The sequence below is a fragment of the Mercurialis annua genome, linkage group LG3 (assembly GCF_937616625.2).
Source record: "Mercurialis annua linkage group LG3, ddMerAnnu1.2, whole genome shotgun sequence".
Classification (NCBI taxonomy): domain Eukaryota; kingdom Viridiplantae; phylum Streptophyta; class Magnoliopsida; order Malpighiales; family Euphorbiaceae; genus Mercurialis; species Mercurialis annua.
Window position 1 is genome coordinate 807,482 of NC_065572.1, and position 11,616 is coordinate 819,097.

General features: G+C 31.4%; 2 protein-coding genes across 4 annotated transcripts; one reads left to right on the plus strand and one right to left on the minus strand.

Moving 5' to 3' along the window:
• Positions 1 to 965: 965 nt before the first annotated feature.
• On the plus strand, positions 966 to 2,057 carry LOC126675141 (uncharacterized). The gene is made up of 2 exons (XM_050369739.2): positions 966 to 1,283; positions 1,410 to 2,057. The coding sequence occupies exons 1-2, from the start codon at positions 1,194 to 1,196 to the stop codon at positions 1,671 to 1,673; spliced, it is 354 nt and encodes a 117-aa protein (XP_050225696.1). The 5' UTR covers positions 966 to 1,193; the 3' UTR covers positions 1,674 to 2,057.
• A 3,760-nt stretch (positions 2,058 to 5,817) lies between these two features.
• LOC126675098 (uncharacterized) lies at positions 5,818 to 10,291 on the minus strand. 3 transcript variants are annotated; one of them, XM_050369678.2, is made up of 15 exons: positions 10,012 to 10,289; positions 9,442 to 9,576; positions 9,285 to 9,344; positions 9,094 to 9,189; positions 8,554 to 8,637; positions 8,357 to 8,475; positions 8,152 to 8,253; positions 7,845 to 7,961; positions 7,483 to 7,539; positions 7,281 to 7,347; positions 7,066 to 7,119; positions 6,870 to 6,959; positions 6,706 to 6,744; positions 6,588 to 6,626; positions 5,818 to 6,243 (listed from the first exon to the last, which is right to left on the minus strand). In XM_050369678.2, the coding sequence occupies exons 1-15, from the start codon at positions 10,027 to 10,029 to the stop codon at positions 6,097 to 6,099; spliced, it is 1,224 nt and encodes a 407-aa protein (XP_050225635.1). In that variant the 5' UTR covers positions 10,030 to 10,289; the 3' UTR covers positions 5,818 to 6,096. The 3 variants fall into 3 exon arrangements, with proteins under 3 accessions (XP_050225635.1, XP_050225637.1, XP_050225636.1); XM_050369679.2 differs by lacking the exon at positions 5,818 to 6,243 and adding an exon at positions 6,366 to 6,479 and having other exon boundaries at positions 10,012 to 10,291; XM_050369680.2 differs by lacking the exon at positions 8,152 to 8,253 and having other exon boundaries at positions 10,012 to 10,291.
• Positions 10,292 to 11,616: the final 1,325 nt, after the last annotated feature.

Genomic DNA, 11,616 nt, shown 5'->3' on the forward strand with positions numbered 1-11,616 from the left:
ATATAAATAAAAAATAAATTATTACCGCTTCTATCCCATAAAAATAGAAAAAAATATGTTCACAAGGATTAGTAAATTTATTAATTGCGGTTAATTTATTAAAATGTTCTTATATTATTTATAAATTATTTAAGAGCGAATCACTGCAGAACTATTATATTTAACGTTCATATAATAAAATCATAAAATTATAAAAATATTTTAATAATTTTGTTTTTAACTAACCTTAAAGATGATAATTTTTCTATTTTTATCACTAAAAGTTGTAATTTTTTCTATCTTTACCGACAATTTTTTTTTTGTGAGTATGAGACTGGTTTAAACTCAGAAGTTTGCGAATATTTTTAATTGAACAAAGGGTCAACGTGCCCCCTAAACTTGTGACACAGGATCATCTAACCCAGTTTAAATTTTTTGAGCAAGTAACCTCAAAACTCTTCATTTTTGGATCAAATAACCCGTAATTATATTTTTAAAATGCGTAAAATACAAATTGGAGGTGAGGTATGTAAAAAAATAATTAGATACTTCCCTAATTGTGGCGATATAATTATCTTAAATCTATTTTTTAAAATAAAAATAAAAATTATTGGGTTATTTGACCCAAAAATGAAGAGTTTAGGGGTTAATTGTTCAAAAAAGTATAAATTGTGTAAAATAACCTCATGTTACAAGTTTAGGGGGCGCGTTGACCCTTTATTTATTTTTAATTGGTATCAAAATGGGTCGAAATTAAACTCAAACAACTCGAACAAATTCGAATTGAATTAAAATAATTACGAGTAGCTCTAACTCATTTCCCTCCCTTAGTGATCTAATGAGGTGACATATTTGCATCGAGTAATTACTGCGGATTCTTTAAAAAAATATGCAAAATTTTGATTCTAAAAATAAAATAAATGCAAAAACAAGAAAAAAAAAAGGAAAAAAACCAAAAATTATAAAGGACCCCTCTCCTCTCCTTCTTTAAAGACCACCTAAGCAGTTCCCAAAGCCATCAACTCAACTTACAAACTTTGCATTTTGTATTTATGAGTATGAACCACCAAATCAATTACTTTTAAACACACTCTCCACAGTACCACCACCCAATGGATCACCCTAAAAACCCAAATTTTCCTCCAAATTTTAGCTTTTGAAAACAAAAATCCCATCACACATTCCTTAAAATCAAATTTAAAGAAAAAAAAAACATGTCTTCTTATGGGGTCACCTTCCCTCTCTTGCTGTTCTTGCTGCTTAATGTCATCACTTACAGTGAAGCAACTACAAAAGTATCCCAAGTGAGTGACTTTCTTGAAATTTATACACTTTTAAGCATAACCCACTTTTTATTTTCTTGAATTACTAGATCTTGTTTCATTTCTTGGTTGGTTAAATGTTTTGTGTTCTTGATTCTTGATTTTGAGGTAAATGGGTCTGAAATTACTCATCAAATGATGCCATTAATGGAGGGAGAGAAGGTTTTGGACACAAGGCTTATGTTTAATGAGAGCAGGAGAAAATTGGGGAGTTTTCAGATATGTGCACTCTGCACTTGCTGTGGTGGTGCTAAAGGTCTTTGCTTGCCTTCTCCTTGTTGTTATGCCATCAATTGCAACATTCCAAACAGACCCTTTGGTTTCTGTTCATTCACTCCCAAAACTTGTAATTGTTTTGGTTGCCATTATTAGTTCTTAATTTGTTTTTTGGTTAAAGTTTGATTCTTGGAGGTGGTCAGTCAGTCAGTCAAGTTAGCTTCTTGATTCTGTTGAGAGTGTGAATGGGAAGAACTAAGAAGAATATATGTTCTTCATTTGTTTGTTTATAATTCTATTATTTTATTAAGAATCTGAATTAGGGTTGAGTTAAGAGTTAAGAGTTGATTTGCTATTTCCAAAGGGAAAAAAAAGCAAAGGTTTTGCTATTTCCAGTGGGAATTGTGTATAATTTTTTTATGGAAATAGCATTGCCTTAAGAATTAAGATAGTGGCAAATGCTAGGATTAGCATTATTTAGTGTATTTGAGAGAAACATTTGTTCTTTGTTTATTAAGCTATTGCTGGTGTTTGTGATAATTTAATTATATTATATGTTCTTTTGAGAATATTTTAGTGCTAGTGTTCAGTAGTGCTTGTGTGTTTACTCATGACAAAGATTAAGATTCATACTAATTTAATACTTTTGCTTATTAGTATTTGTTTATTTTATCTGTGGGAGGAACCACATAATGCAGAATGCAACACTAAGTAACTTTATTTTAAAAATATTTCAGTTGGGGAGATTTAGTTTACCTTATATTTTTTTGTTTTAACATGTTGGGGATATTTTTTTTTTATGATTGATGTTGTCTTTATTCCTGCTTTCTCTGATGCTTCTACCTTTAGTCTTCTTGATCTTGATTCTTGCACATAGTGTTTTAGGAGAAAGCAAATTTTTGTTTTCTTGCAGTAGTGCGTTACAACAGCTAGCTACAAACTCTTTTCACAAACCTTTGCCTGCTGTTGGGGCATTTCTTGAAGACCGACTGTCACTAGGTAGACACTTCTTTCAATCAATGCTCTCGCTACGGAAACGTATCGAAAACTTAGCATTTCGGATATAAAACTTCATTTTTAACATAGGGAACCCTAAAATAACGCTGTTTCACCGTGTCTGTGTTCAAGTTTCCCGTTTCAGTGTATCCGTGGCTAATAATAAATTAGCTAAAAAAACTATGATTTCTTGCAACCATAAGTTTATAGAAGTTAGATTGATGCTTTTTCCATAATTGTTCTTGCAATTGTGCTGTAGTCTTCTTGTGGGGTAGTAAAAAAATATAATAAGTCAAAATGTCTCCATGTTTTGATCTAGGTGGTCCAGTTTCTTGATACACACACACAAGGGAAAAGAGAGGCTAGTTGCAGAATTACTTAAATTGAAGAGTGGTGATTGGTTTGCTGGTGTAAAATCTAAAAAGGGTTTTTGATAAATGAGTTGTTTTTATTGATGGTGGATAAGATAGAGGTGATGATATTAATGCATGCAGGTGTAGCCATGGTGGGTGGAAGTTGAGTTGGGTAGGGGCAATTAAGCCCTGAGCTACTTCTTGCTAAAGTTGTAAGGTTATGGTTTTATTTCTTAAAACATCATTAATGTGTTACTTCAAGAGCTAGATTTTTCTATTTCAATGATCATCTTATCGCTGCTCATTGTTCTAAAGATTTGCATGCTTGATTGATACTCCCTACTTTACATCTTTTAGATTTGTGTCTTGTTTATGAATCATCTTGTTTTGATTCTTGACTAATTTTCTCTTAATAAAGGTTTATTTTGTCCTTTCAGCTTGGCATAAAAGATCGAAAGAGTCTAAATTTGATTTTTTTGGACAAAAAAATAACCCATAATTTGGAAATTTTGGATCAATTTACTCTCAATCTGATGCCAATCTTTACGATCAAAGATGTAAACTGATTTAAAATTGATAAATTGTGGATGTTATGTCTAAAATCAAGTTTGACCGTTTTAATCTTTTATGCCAAATTCGAGGGACAAAATAAACTTTTATTTAATTATCTTGCATAAAACTTAAAAGACATCTAAGTAAGAGCAAGGAATTCTCTTATATGAAAGATTGTAAGTGGTAAGAATTATGAAAATATGGACATGGCAATATGATTTATGACAAAAATATGCAGTTGATTTCTTGATAAGAGTGTTCTGGAAACCTATTGACCTAATTTCTGATGAAATTATGCAACAACCCATGTGCTATATTAAGGTGGATGTTCCATAAATAACAATACTATTAATCAATGAGAATAAGAAATTGTTGTTTTGTTTGCATATAAACTAGTAGTTTTTTTTTTCCTGGCTGGGTTCATATTATAATTAAAGAACATGCACCATAAAAATAATTAAAATTGCTAAAATTTGACATAACCCGATTTTATAAAGAAGTGCAAATTTTACATTTTTAATTGTTTTTTACTTAAAACAATTGAATGTCAACAGCAAGAACCAACAGAAATGAATTTCCACATCCTAATACAACATATAAATTGCACATTTACATATACCCTTGGAGCTGGTTTATTCTTGATGCCTTGTGCCGTGGTATTTTCCATAAAAGCAAATATAAAAATCAGTAGTATCACCATCAATTTTTGCATGAAATTGATTGATCCTAACCCCATTTCACCCAAAATTTCAATCTACACAGATTTAATTTTTGGATTATCGTAGTCAGAGAAGAGATAGCAACTGAAGAAGAATTTTTTATGATGTTTTAATTTTTTTTCTGGCTTAAATGGGTTGAAAAAGCACTAAAAGTTTTGCAAGGCATATAAAGGTATTTAAGGATAATTTCTCTTTGTGAATCTGTCAATTAAGTTTCAATTTGTTCTAGTTCAGTGTTTTAGGTTTTTTGTTACTCTAAATTTAGGGGGAAGCAGCTAATTTTCTACTTTGGGGGGAATTATTAAGAGAAAATAATAATAATAATATTTAGAGTTGGTGTTCTTCCTTCTCTATAGGAAAGTTTTGTTGGAAATCTTGTATCTTTTATTGGTTTTGCACACATCTCATGTTCTATTAATAAAGGTATCAACATATAAATAGGAAAAACCAACATTGAAATTCTGTGCTGTAATGTTCATTGTGCTGAAAAAACAGTTTCATACTCTGCCTAATTAAAAGATGCAACATTTACTTATTTATCCAGAAGTATACCTCATTTGGCAAATATACCATAATTTTAGATATTGATAGTTTAGTCCATTATTTTTTCGCCCTATATTAAATATACCCACGACTTGTTTAGAGCTGACATGGTGCGATATTATACGTCCACATGTACACAACTTATCCTATATGGGATATACATCGTGCCACGTCATTTACAAACTAAGCATTGATATATTTGGCAATATTCGAAAAAAATAATAGACCAAAGTGACAAAATTTTAAAATTAGGATATATTTGGCAAACGATATATAATTGTGGATAGATAAATACATTTTTCCTTAAAGAAGGGTAGTGCTTTTGTCATACTATGATTTATTTCTAAAATATAAATTATTAACATATGTTATACCATGAAAATAATACAAGTAGATTATGATTTGGTTTCTACTGTCAATTCTATTTAATAAGCCTATGTATAAGTAATTATTAGGTATGTTGATCATAAGTAGATAACATTAAATTAGTACTTATTAATTTGAGTAACACACTACTAAATTTTTTCTGTCTTGTCAAAGATGTTAATCATTTTCTGAAAAAGACTTCCATTGTAATCTAACTTTAATTGCAAGCTATCATCATCATTAATCACGAGAGAGCAAGATCACGCAGTACTTGCATTAGAAGTTTCTTAAGCTGAATACACATATGTTCATCTGTATGTGCACAATTCACTTTTTCAATCACATAATTTTTTTTTTGATTCTGAAACTTCTTTGAGAACTAGTTCTAAAGCTACTAATTGAACTAAGTTTCTTTTTTCTTTGACTTATTGCCTCCCCATAAAAACCTCAATTTTTTTCTGTTGAGAATCATGATTGCTTTTTGATCATGGAATTTAATTCCCCAAAAGTACATACCATGGAACCATAATGTATAAAACAGTACATTCGTCATTGAAATCGATTAAAAAAATTAAGGATCTAAATGCGGAAGATGATGTGGCGATGACTGAGTGTATATTATAAGTGCCCCGTCAACCGAAGTTAATAATGTTTAGTAATAGAGGCTCAAAAGTCAGGGACGGTGAGCGATTACGAGCATAGCAATTTAGCGTTGATACTTGAAGCTCTGTGAATGTGCCAATATCTCGAGAGAGAAAAAAAGACGACAAATAATCACAAAGGAGCGAGCTTTTCTTTTATTCTCGTTTTCTAATTAACTATTCTGGATTTTATATGTATCAGTTCATTATCGAAAAAGAATGACATAACTCTAAGAGCTTCAATTACAATATATACAAATAAAGATGCATATATTACTTGGCTGCCACATGGTAATGATCATTTTATGTTCAAAATATTTGAACTTCGCGGTCCGTCGTGTCTGCCTCATGGGACTGATCCTTTTGATGTTCCATCATAATTTGCTCTCTTTCTATAATGCTACATAATTTATACAGATTTCGGATGTAAACGAAAGTGAGGCATGGTTTGGTTCTTTGCTTGTTCGTAAGGATCCATCCAACACTTATCCTCCTTCGCAGCTTCTTCCCACCGTTTTTGAAACATTTTGAATTCAATGAAGGATTGCCTTCTTACCTGCAGAATTGAGTATAATTAAGAAGACTGGATACCATTAGATTTCATTACGTGCGTTTAGTAATTAATAATCGTAATCTAATTGTCTTTTTTATTATTTCCTTCTTCATACAAAATTCCAGACAGGCTGTAAATTTTAATACTATTGATCATCAGTATGTATCATTCTGCCACATCTAAGCATAGTAATTTCTTGTAGGGTAAATTTTGCACCATAGAAGCTCTCTAGGATCAAGCTGCGCTAACAGATTTAGGCAAAACCAACATTACAAAAAGAGGTGAAAGAAATACATTTAAACTACTATAAAAACTATTGTAGAGTTGTATTTTGCACTGAAACTTACTTCCACTCTCGGATTCAATTTATTGGAATGAGACCGATCCTGCAATACAAATTGCCACATAATGAGTTTTTTGATTACATTGAGGATCTTCAGTTCAAAATTTTGCATCAATACTTACTTCCAGTCTACGATTCTTTTTCTCCAAACGAGATGATTCCTGCAACACAGATGACCAGATGCTTGGTAAGAGATGAAATGAGGTGAAAAACTTTTGAAAGAGGGGGCCTAAAATCAATGGTTTGTAGTGCCAAAATTTGTATGTGATAATTCCAGATATCTAACCGTTTTTTCATTTGTGCCTCCTAGGGTAGGGCGACCATAGTGAACTATGTACTCGGCATCCACAACACCTATATTTTTTGTTCGATCACCCTATCAAAAGAATGAATCAGCTGTCAGAATTTAGGAAGTTGGATAAAGAAAAGAAAGTAGACAAGAGTATGTTAAACCCGGTATAAAAATCAGACAAGAAGCTTGCCTGTGCACAATAACCAAGCTGATAATCAAGACCCCAAGCATGTATCAAATCATTCTGAAAGAAGGAAAAATTACTAATCAGAATATTGCGTCGCTGGTTAACAAGAGGAATAGAACATAGAAGCAGTGGCAATTAGGATAGAAAAGACACGATGATAAATGCCTAACAGCAACACAACAGTAAAGAATGACAATAAGTGCAATAAAATAACTTGCCTGGATCATATACCACACACAACGCCAAGCAGCTCTTGAGAAAACAGGCGCCATCATTTCTACCCACCTATATAAACAGTCTCAGCTTAGTTTCAATACAAAAATACGTAAATATATGAAACACCTGCATTCTCCAATATCGTAAAAATAAACCTCATTTAAAATACAAAGGAACAATCAACTTTATGTTGCAAATTTTTACCCAGTGCATGGAGGAGCTGAACTATTGACATCACAAACACCACGCTTAAAAGTTCTTCTGCGACAATGAAACAAAATCATGTCTTAAACAACCAAGTTGGGGAAATTTTAATCCAATTAGTTCAACATAACACTTGTAGGCTTCCAAGTGCAAGCAACTGAATCAGAGGATTATAATCTTATTTATCTGAATCAGAAAGAATTAAGGGATTAACCATCAAGGCATCATAAGAAGTGCATTGTACTTAATAGTACTAATTTGCATTATAGAATGCATATGCTGTCTGCTGATTGGAAAAACAAAATGTTTCTTGATCAATAAATGAATATTATCAACTTTATAAAGAAAGGCCACATAAGAACCTGTGCACTATTGATCTTCTTAGGCGTCCAGTTATTTGCTGGTGTATCTCTGATTTACCAGGATCAAGTGCCGGCTGTGATATCTCAAGCCCTCTGCTTTTAACAATTGATACATACCTGGCAGTGTCAAATAAATTAAAAAAGAATTACATTTGTGGAGTGTTAATATGAGCTATTTGGAAGTTGATCCCATTTTATGCAAACAGGAAGGCAACAACTAAAATACTATATCTAGATGTTTCCTGTTTAAATTTCTAAGTGCAATCATTTTGAAGTAATAATCCAAAAAAAATTGAATTTAACATACTGTTGAGGGTCAAAATTTTCAATTCCGAGGTCTTCATCCCAAAGAAATATATAACCATATTCTTCAACTATATCAGGATGTAAGAAACGTTTTGCAAACCACCTGGTAAATGAAAGCAATAGAAAAAAAAAAAAAACAAATCAGGAATATTACATTTACAAGAAGCATTATCAATCAGAAATGACAATAGACTATGGTGACTTACCATTTAGTTTGATTAGGGGCAGAAACATGTATGACTTGATCATTCCAATCACAGTTATTCCATTCATCAACAACACCATCATAGTGGAAAAGCATTACAGTGAAATTACTTGATAGAAACTGCAGGTAGAAAGAGTGATGAGAATGCCTAAAGGAGAAATGTTGTAAATGTTTAGGACCACATTTATGCTTGAATACCTTTTGGACCATTTTATCAACAATGTCCCTTTGATTTATTCCAACAGCAGCAGCAAATAAGTTGATAGAAGATTTTTCATTGCTCTGTTGAAACTCTATCCAAGTCAATTTCATTTAAAAAGAAAGAATCAACAAGGCAAAGAAGCAGCAGAAAAAACGGCAACCAAGTCCAATGCAGCACTGCTAGAAGGACAGAACACTAGCTAATGAAGCTGATGCTAAAAAAATTCATTTAGTTAGCACAATCATGTATTAAATAGTTCTATCTTGATGATCAGAGAAAAGGAGACTAAGTTTATATATATATATACGTCCACCATCAGAAAAACAAAAATAAGCTTTCTTGCTGAAAATCAAACATCACATATCGAAGCTCATAGTTCTCCTATAACAAGAAATAGAAGAACTGCTCATGATATATTCTGAGGGTGCATAATACTAGTCCATTCTCATAAATCAAATAATAAATATTTGAAAAATCAGAGATAACATCAGTAATTGGCCGCAGTTTCCATTAATATCAGGTCATGAACCTTTTACCTTGGGAAATCCCCACAATGGTCTCATTTGCAAGTTGGAAGTCTTTGACACAATGCCTTCAGGTAATGGCTCACTTCCAGGAGGCTTGCACTGATTCTAAAACATGCAAGTAAGCAATTAGCAGCAATTTGATCACCACGAGTTTACATGTTCAAGACGACTAACAATTTCCAAAAAGCACAAAAACTAACCTTACAAGAGCCAAATTTTAAACTCTGAAAATTATCAACTATCTTCCATCTCGATAATTTCTGCACAATACACATAAAAACTTACTAACATGCAACTAATGTAAGAATAGCAACTTAATCGAAAGAAAAACGTATCAAACAAAGCGAACATACATACCTCCTTGTAATCAGGAACAACAAAAGCAGTGCCTATAAAGAAGACAATAAAAAGAAAAGAAGCTGTGGGGAGAATGCTACAGAGACACGATCTTCTAATAGTACTACTACTCTTCACATCCACAGGCAATGGAACCTGAAAAACAGTCGCCATTTCTCAAAAACAGCGTCGGTTAATGATTCATATGTATAGATTCAGTAACTCGTAATTATCTACTGAATGAATAAATTATACATACATCAGCTTGTTCTAACATTCAATTCACCAGCAATTAGTTTATTCTAAACTCTATTAACACATTTTACACAAAATTAATCAAAAAAATTGCTATAGCTCTGCGGATACATTTCACATAAGTTTCAGCTAATCATAAACATAAACAAACAGAATTAACATTGTAAATCAGTTCTAATTTGACTCAGCTGTGTCTAATAGACATTTACAACGTCGTCGTTTCTTTCTCATTTCTGCTTTGACTTTTAGAATCACAAGGAACTTAAAGTTCATTTCTAAAAATAAAATCAAATGTAAAGCTGAAATAAAAATGGAGAACGAGAGGGAGTCGCTTACAGGAATGAGTGACTTCATTTTCCATAAACGACGCTTATTTTGTTTGCTCTATGCGTCGTCGGAGAAAGCTTGTCGTCGTCGTCGTCGTCGTTAAGCTTTGATCGGAGAAACGGTTGCGTAGTACGTACATATATACGTGTAGGAGATGAGCTTAAGGGTTTTGTAAACCGTAATTACTTAGAGATATGAATAAAAACGAAACGAATTGACGTTGACGGATGACTTTTGAGATTGTTTTCGAAGAAAGAAACCGAAGAGCACGGAGAGAAGAGTAACAACAAAACTATCAATTTAAACAATAATAACGTATTAGTTAAATAACTGAACAGACCACTATTAAATTTAATTAAATTAATTAAACAACGCAGTTTAAGAATATATGTTTTTAGCAGTAACAAAGATACTGCTCCATGCCCATGTGCAATTTTCACGCATACTGCTCCCACTATTTCTTTTCCATGTTTTTTTAGTAAAATAAATTTCATTAAATTATTTTTGATTTATTTTAAAATTAATTTAAATTCAATATTGGTTATAAATTTTGTTTTATGTGATTTAATGGATGACTTAACTGATCTAACATTTTGTAATAGTTGGAATTCTAATGAATTTATTTTTACAGCAGTACACATTATAATTTATAGCTACTAATATTCCTTCATTAAATCGATCTTATAGAGCCTATTTAATCTAAGTGTCAATTTAACCTTTTCTACATAATATGTTACCTAATTAATTCCGATAAGATAATGGTGAGATTGAGAGGATTGTCCCAAAGTGGACTTGACTAAAAGATAGTTTAAAAGTTTTAATTACATATTTTGTCGATTTTTATTTTTGGATAAATAAATGAGAAATAATTTTATTTTTGGACCCCGCATGACTTTTGAGATCAGTTGGCTTTGAAAGCCGAATGTGGGTCCAAACTTAAATAAAACTCCAGTTCTTGCTGCAATTGAATTGACCATTCTCCAATTGTTTCTATTTTTAACTTTATGAAAATAATAATTAAAAACTATGTAAAAAACAAATGGCCCAATTTTATCTCCTCAGGAAACCAATCCCTAACTCATGAAGGGTCAATTCATACTACTCAACACCACTTCAAAAAAATTTCTTTCGCACAATCATGCAAAATATGGTGTACTAATTATAGATATTTAACTAATGGGTTAATAATTATTTCAGTCTCTAAATTATTTAATTCAGAGTAGAAAACATTATTTTCAGTAATTTTAACCGATTAAAGACAAAAACTGTTTATTTTTAAATCAATTAAAATAATATTTTCTTTTTAGATCAATTAAAAATAAAAATGGATTATCCTTGTTTTTGAATTTGTTCATATTGTATAATTTTATTTTCATTGATTTAAAAATAGAGAGTGTTGTTCATAATTGATCAAAATGGCAAAAAATGAGTTACTTGATTCCGAATCACAAATTTAAAAATAGGATTGTCCATTTCGGTTCAATAAAAAATCGCGGATATACTTAAATTATCTCTTAAATAATAGTTTTCCACGATTTTCTGCATAGGCAAATGGTATAAAAATGATAAACTGGAATTAATTTACCAATTTTTCAACAAAAGAGAGATGAAATG

Coding starts and splice junctions, on each gene's coding strand:
- LOC126675141 (XM_050369739.2), top strand. CDS start 1,194: ATGTCTTCTTATGGGGTCACCTTCCCTCTCTTGCTGTTCTTGCTGCTT. Junction 1,284..1,409: donor CAACTACAAAAGTATCCCAA/GTGAGTGACTTT, acceptor CTTGATTTTGAG/GTAAATGGGTCTGAAATTAC.
- LOC126675098 (XM_050369678.2), bottom strand. Junction 9,345..9,441: donor TTGTTCCTGATTACAAGGAG/GTATGTATGTTC, acceptor TGTATTGTGCAG/AAATTATCGAGATGGAAGAT. Junction 7,348..7,482: donor TCAGCTCCTCCATGCACTGG/GTAAAAATTTGC, acceptor CTGTTTATATAG/GTGGGTAGAAATGATGGCGC.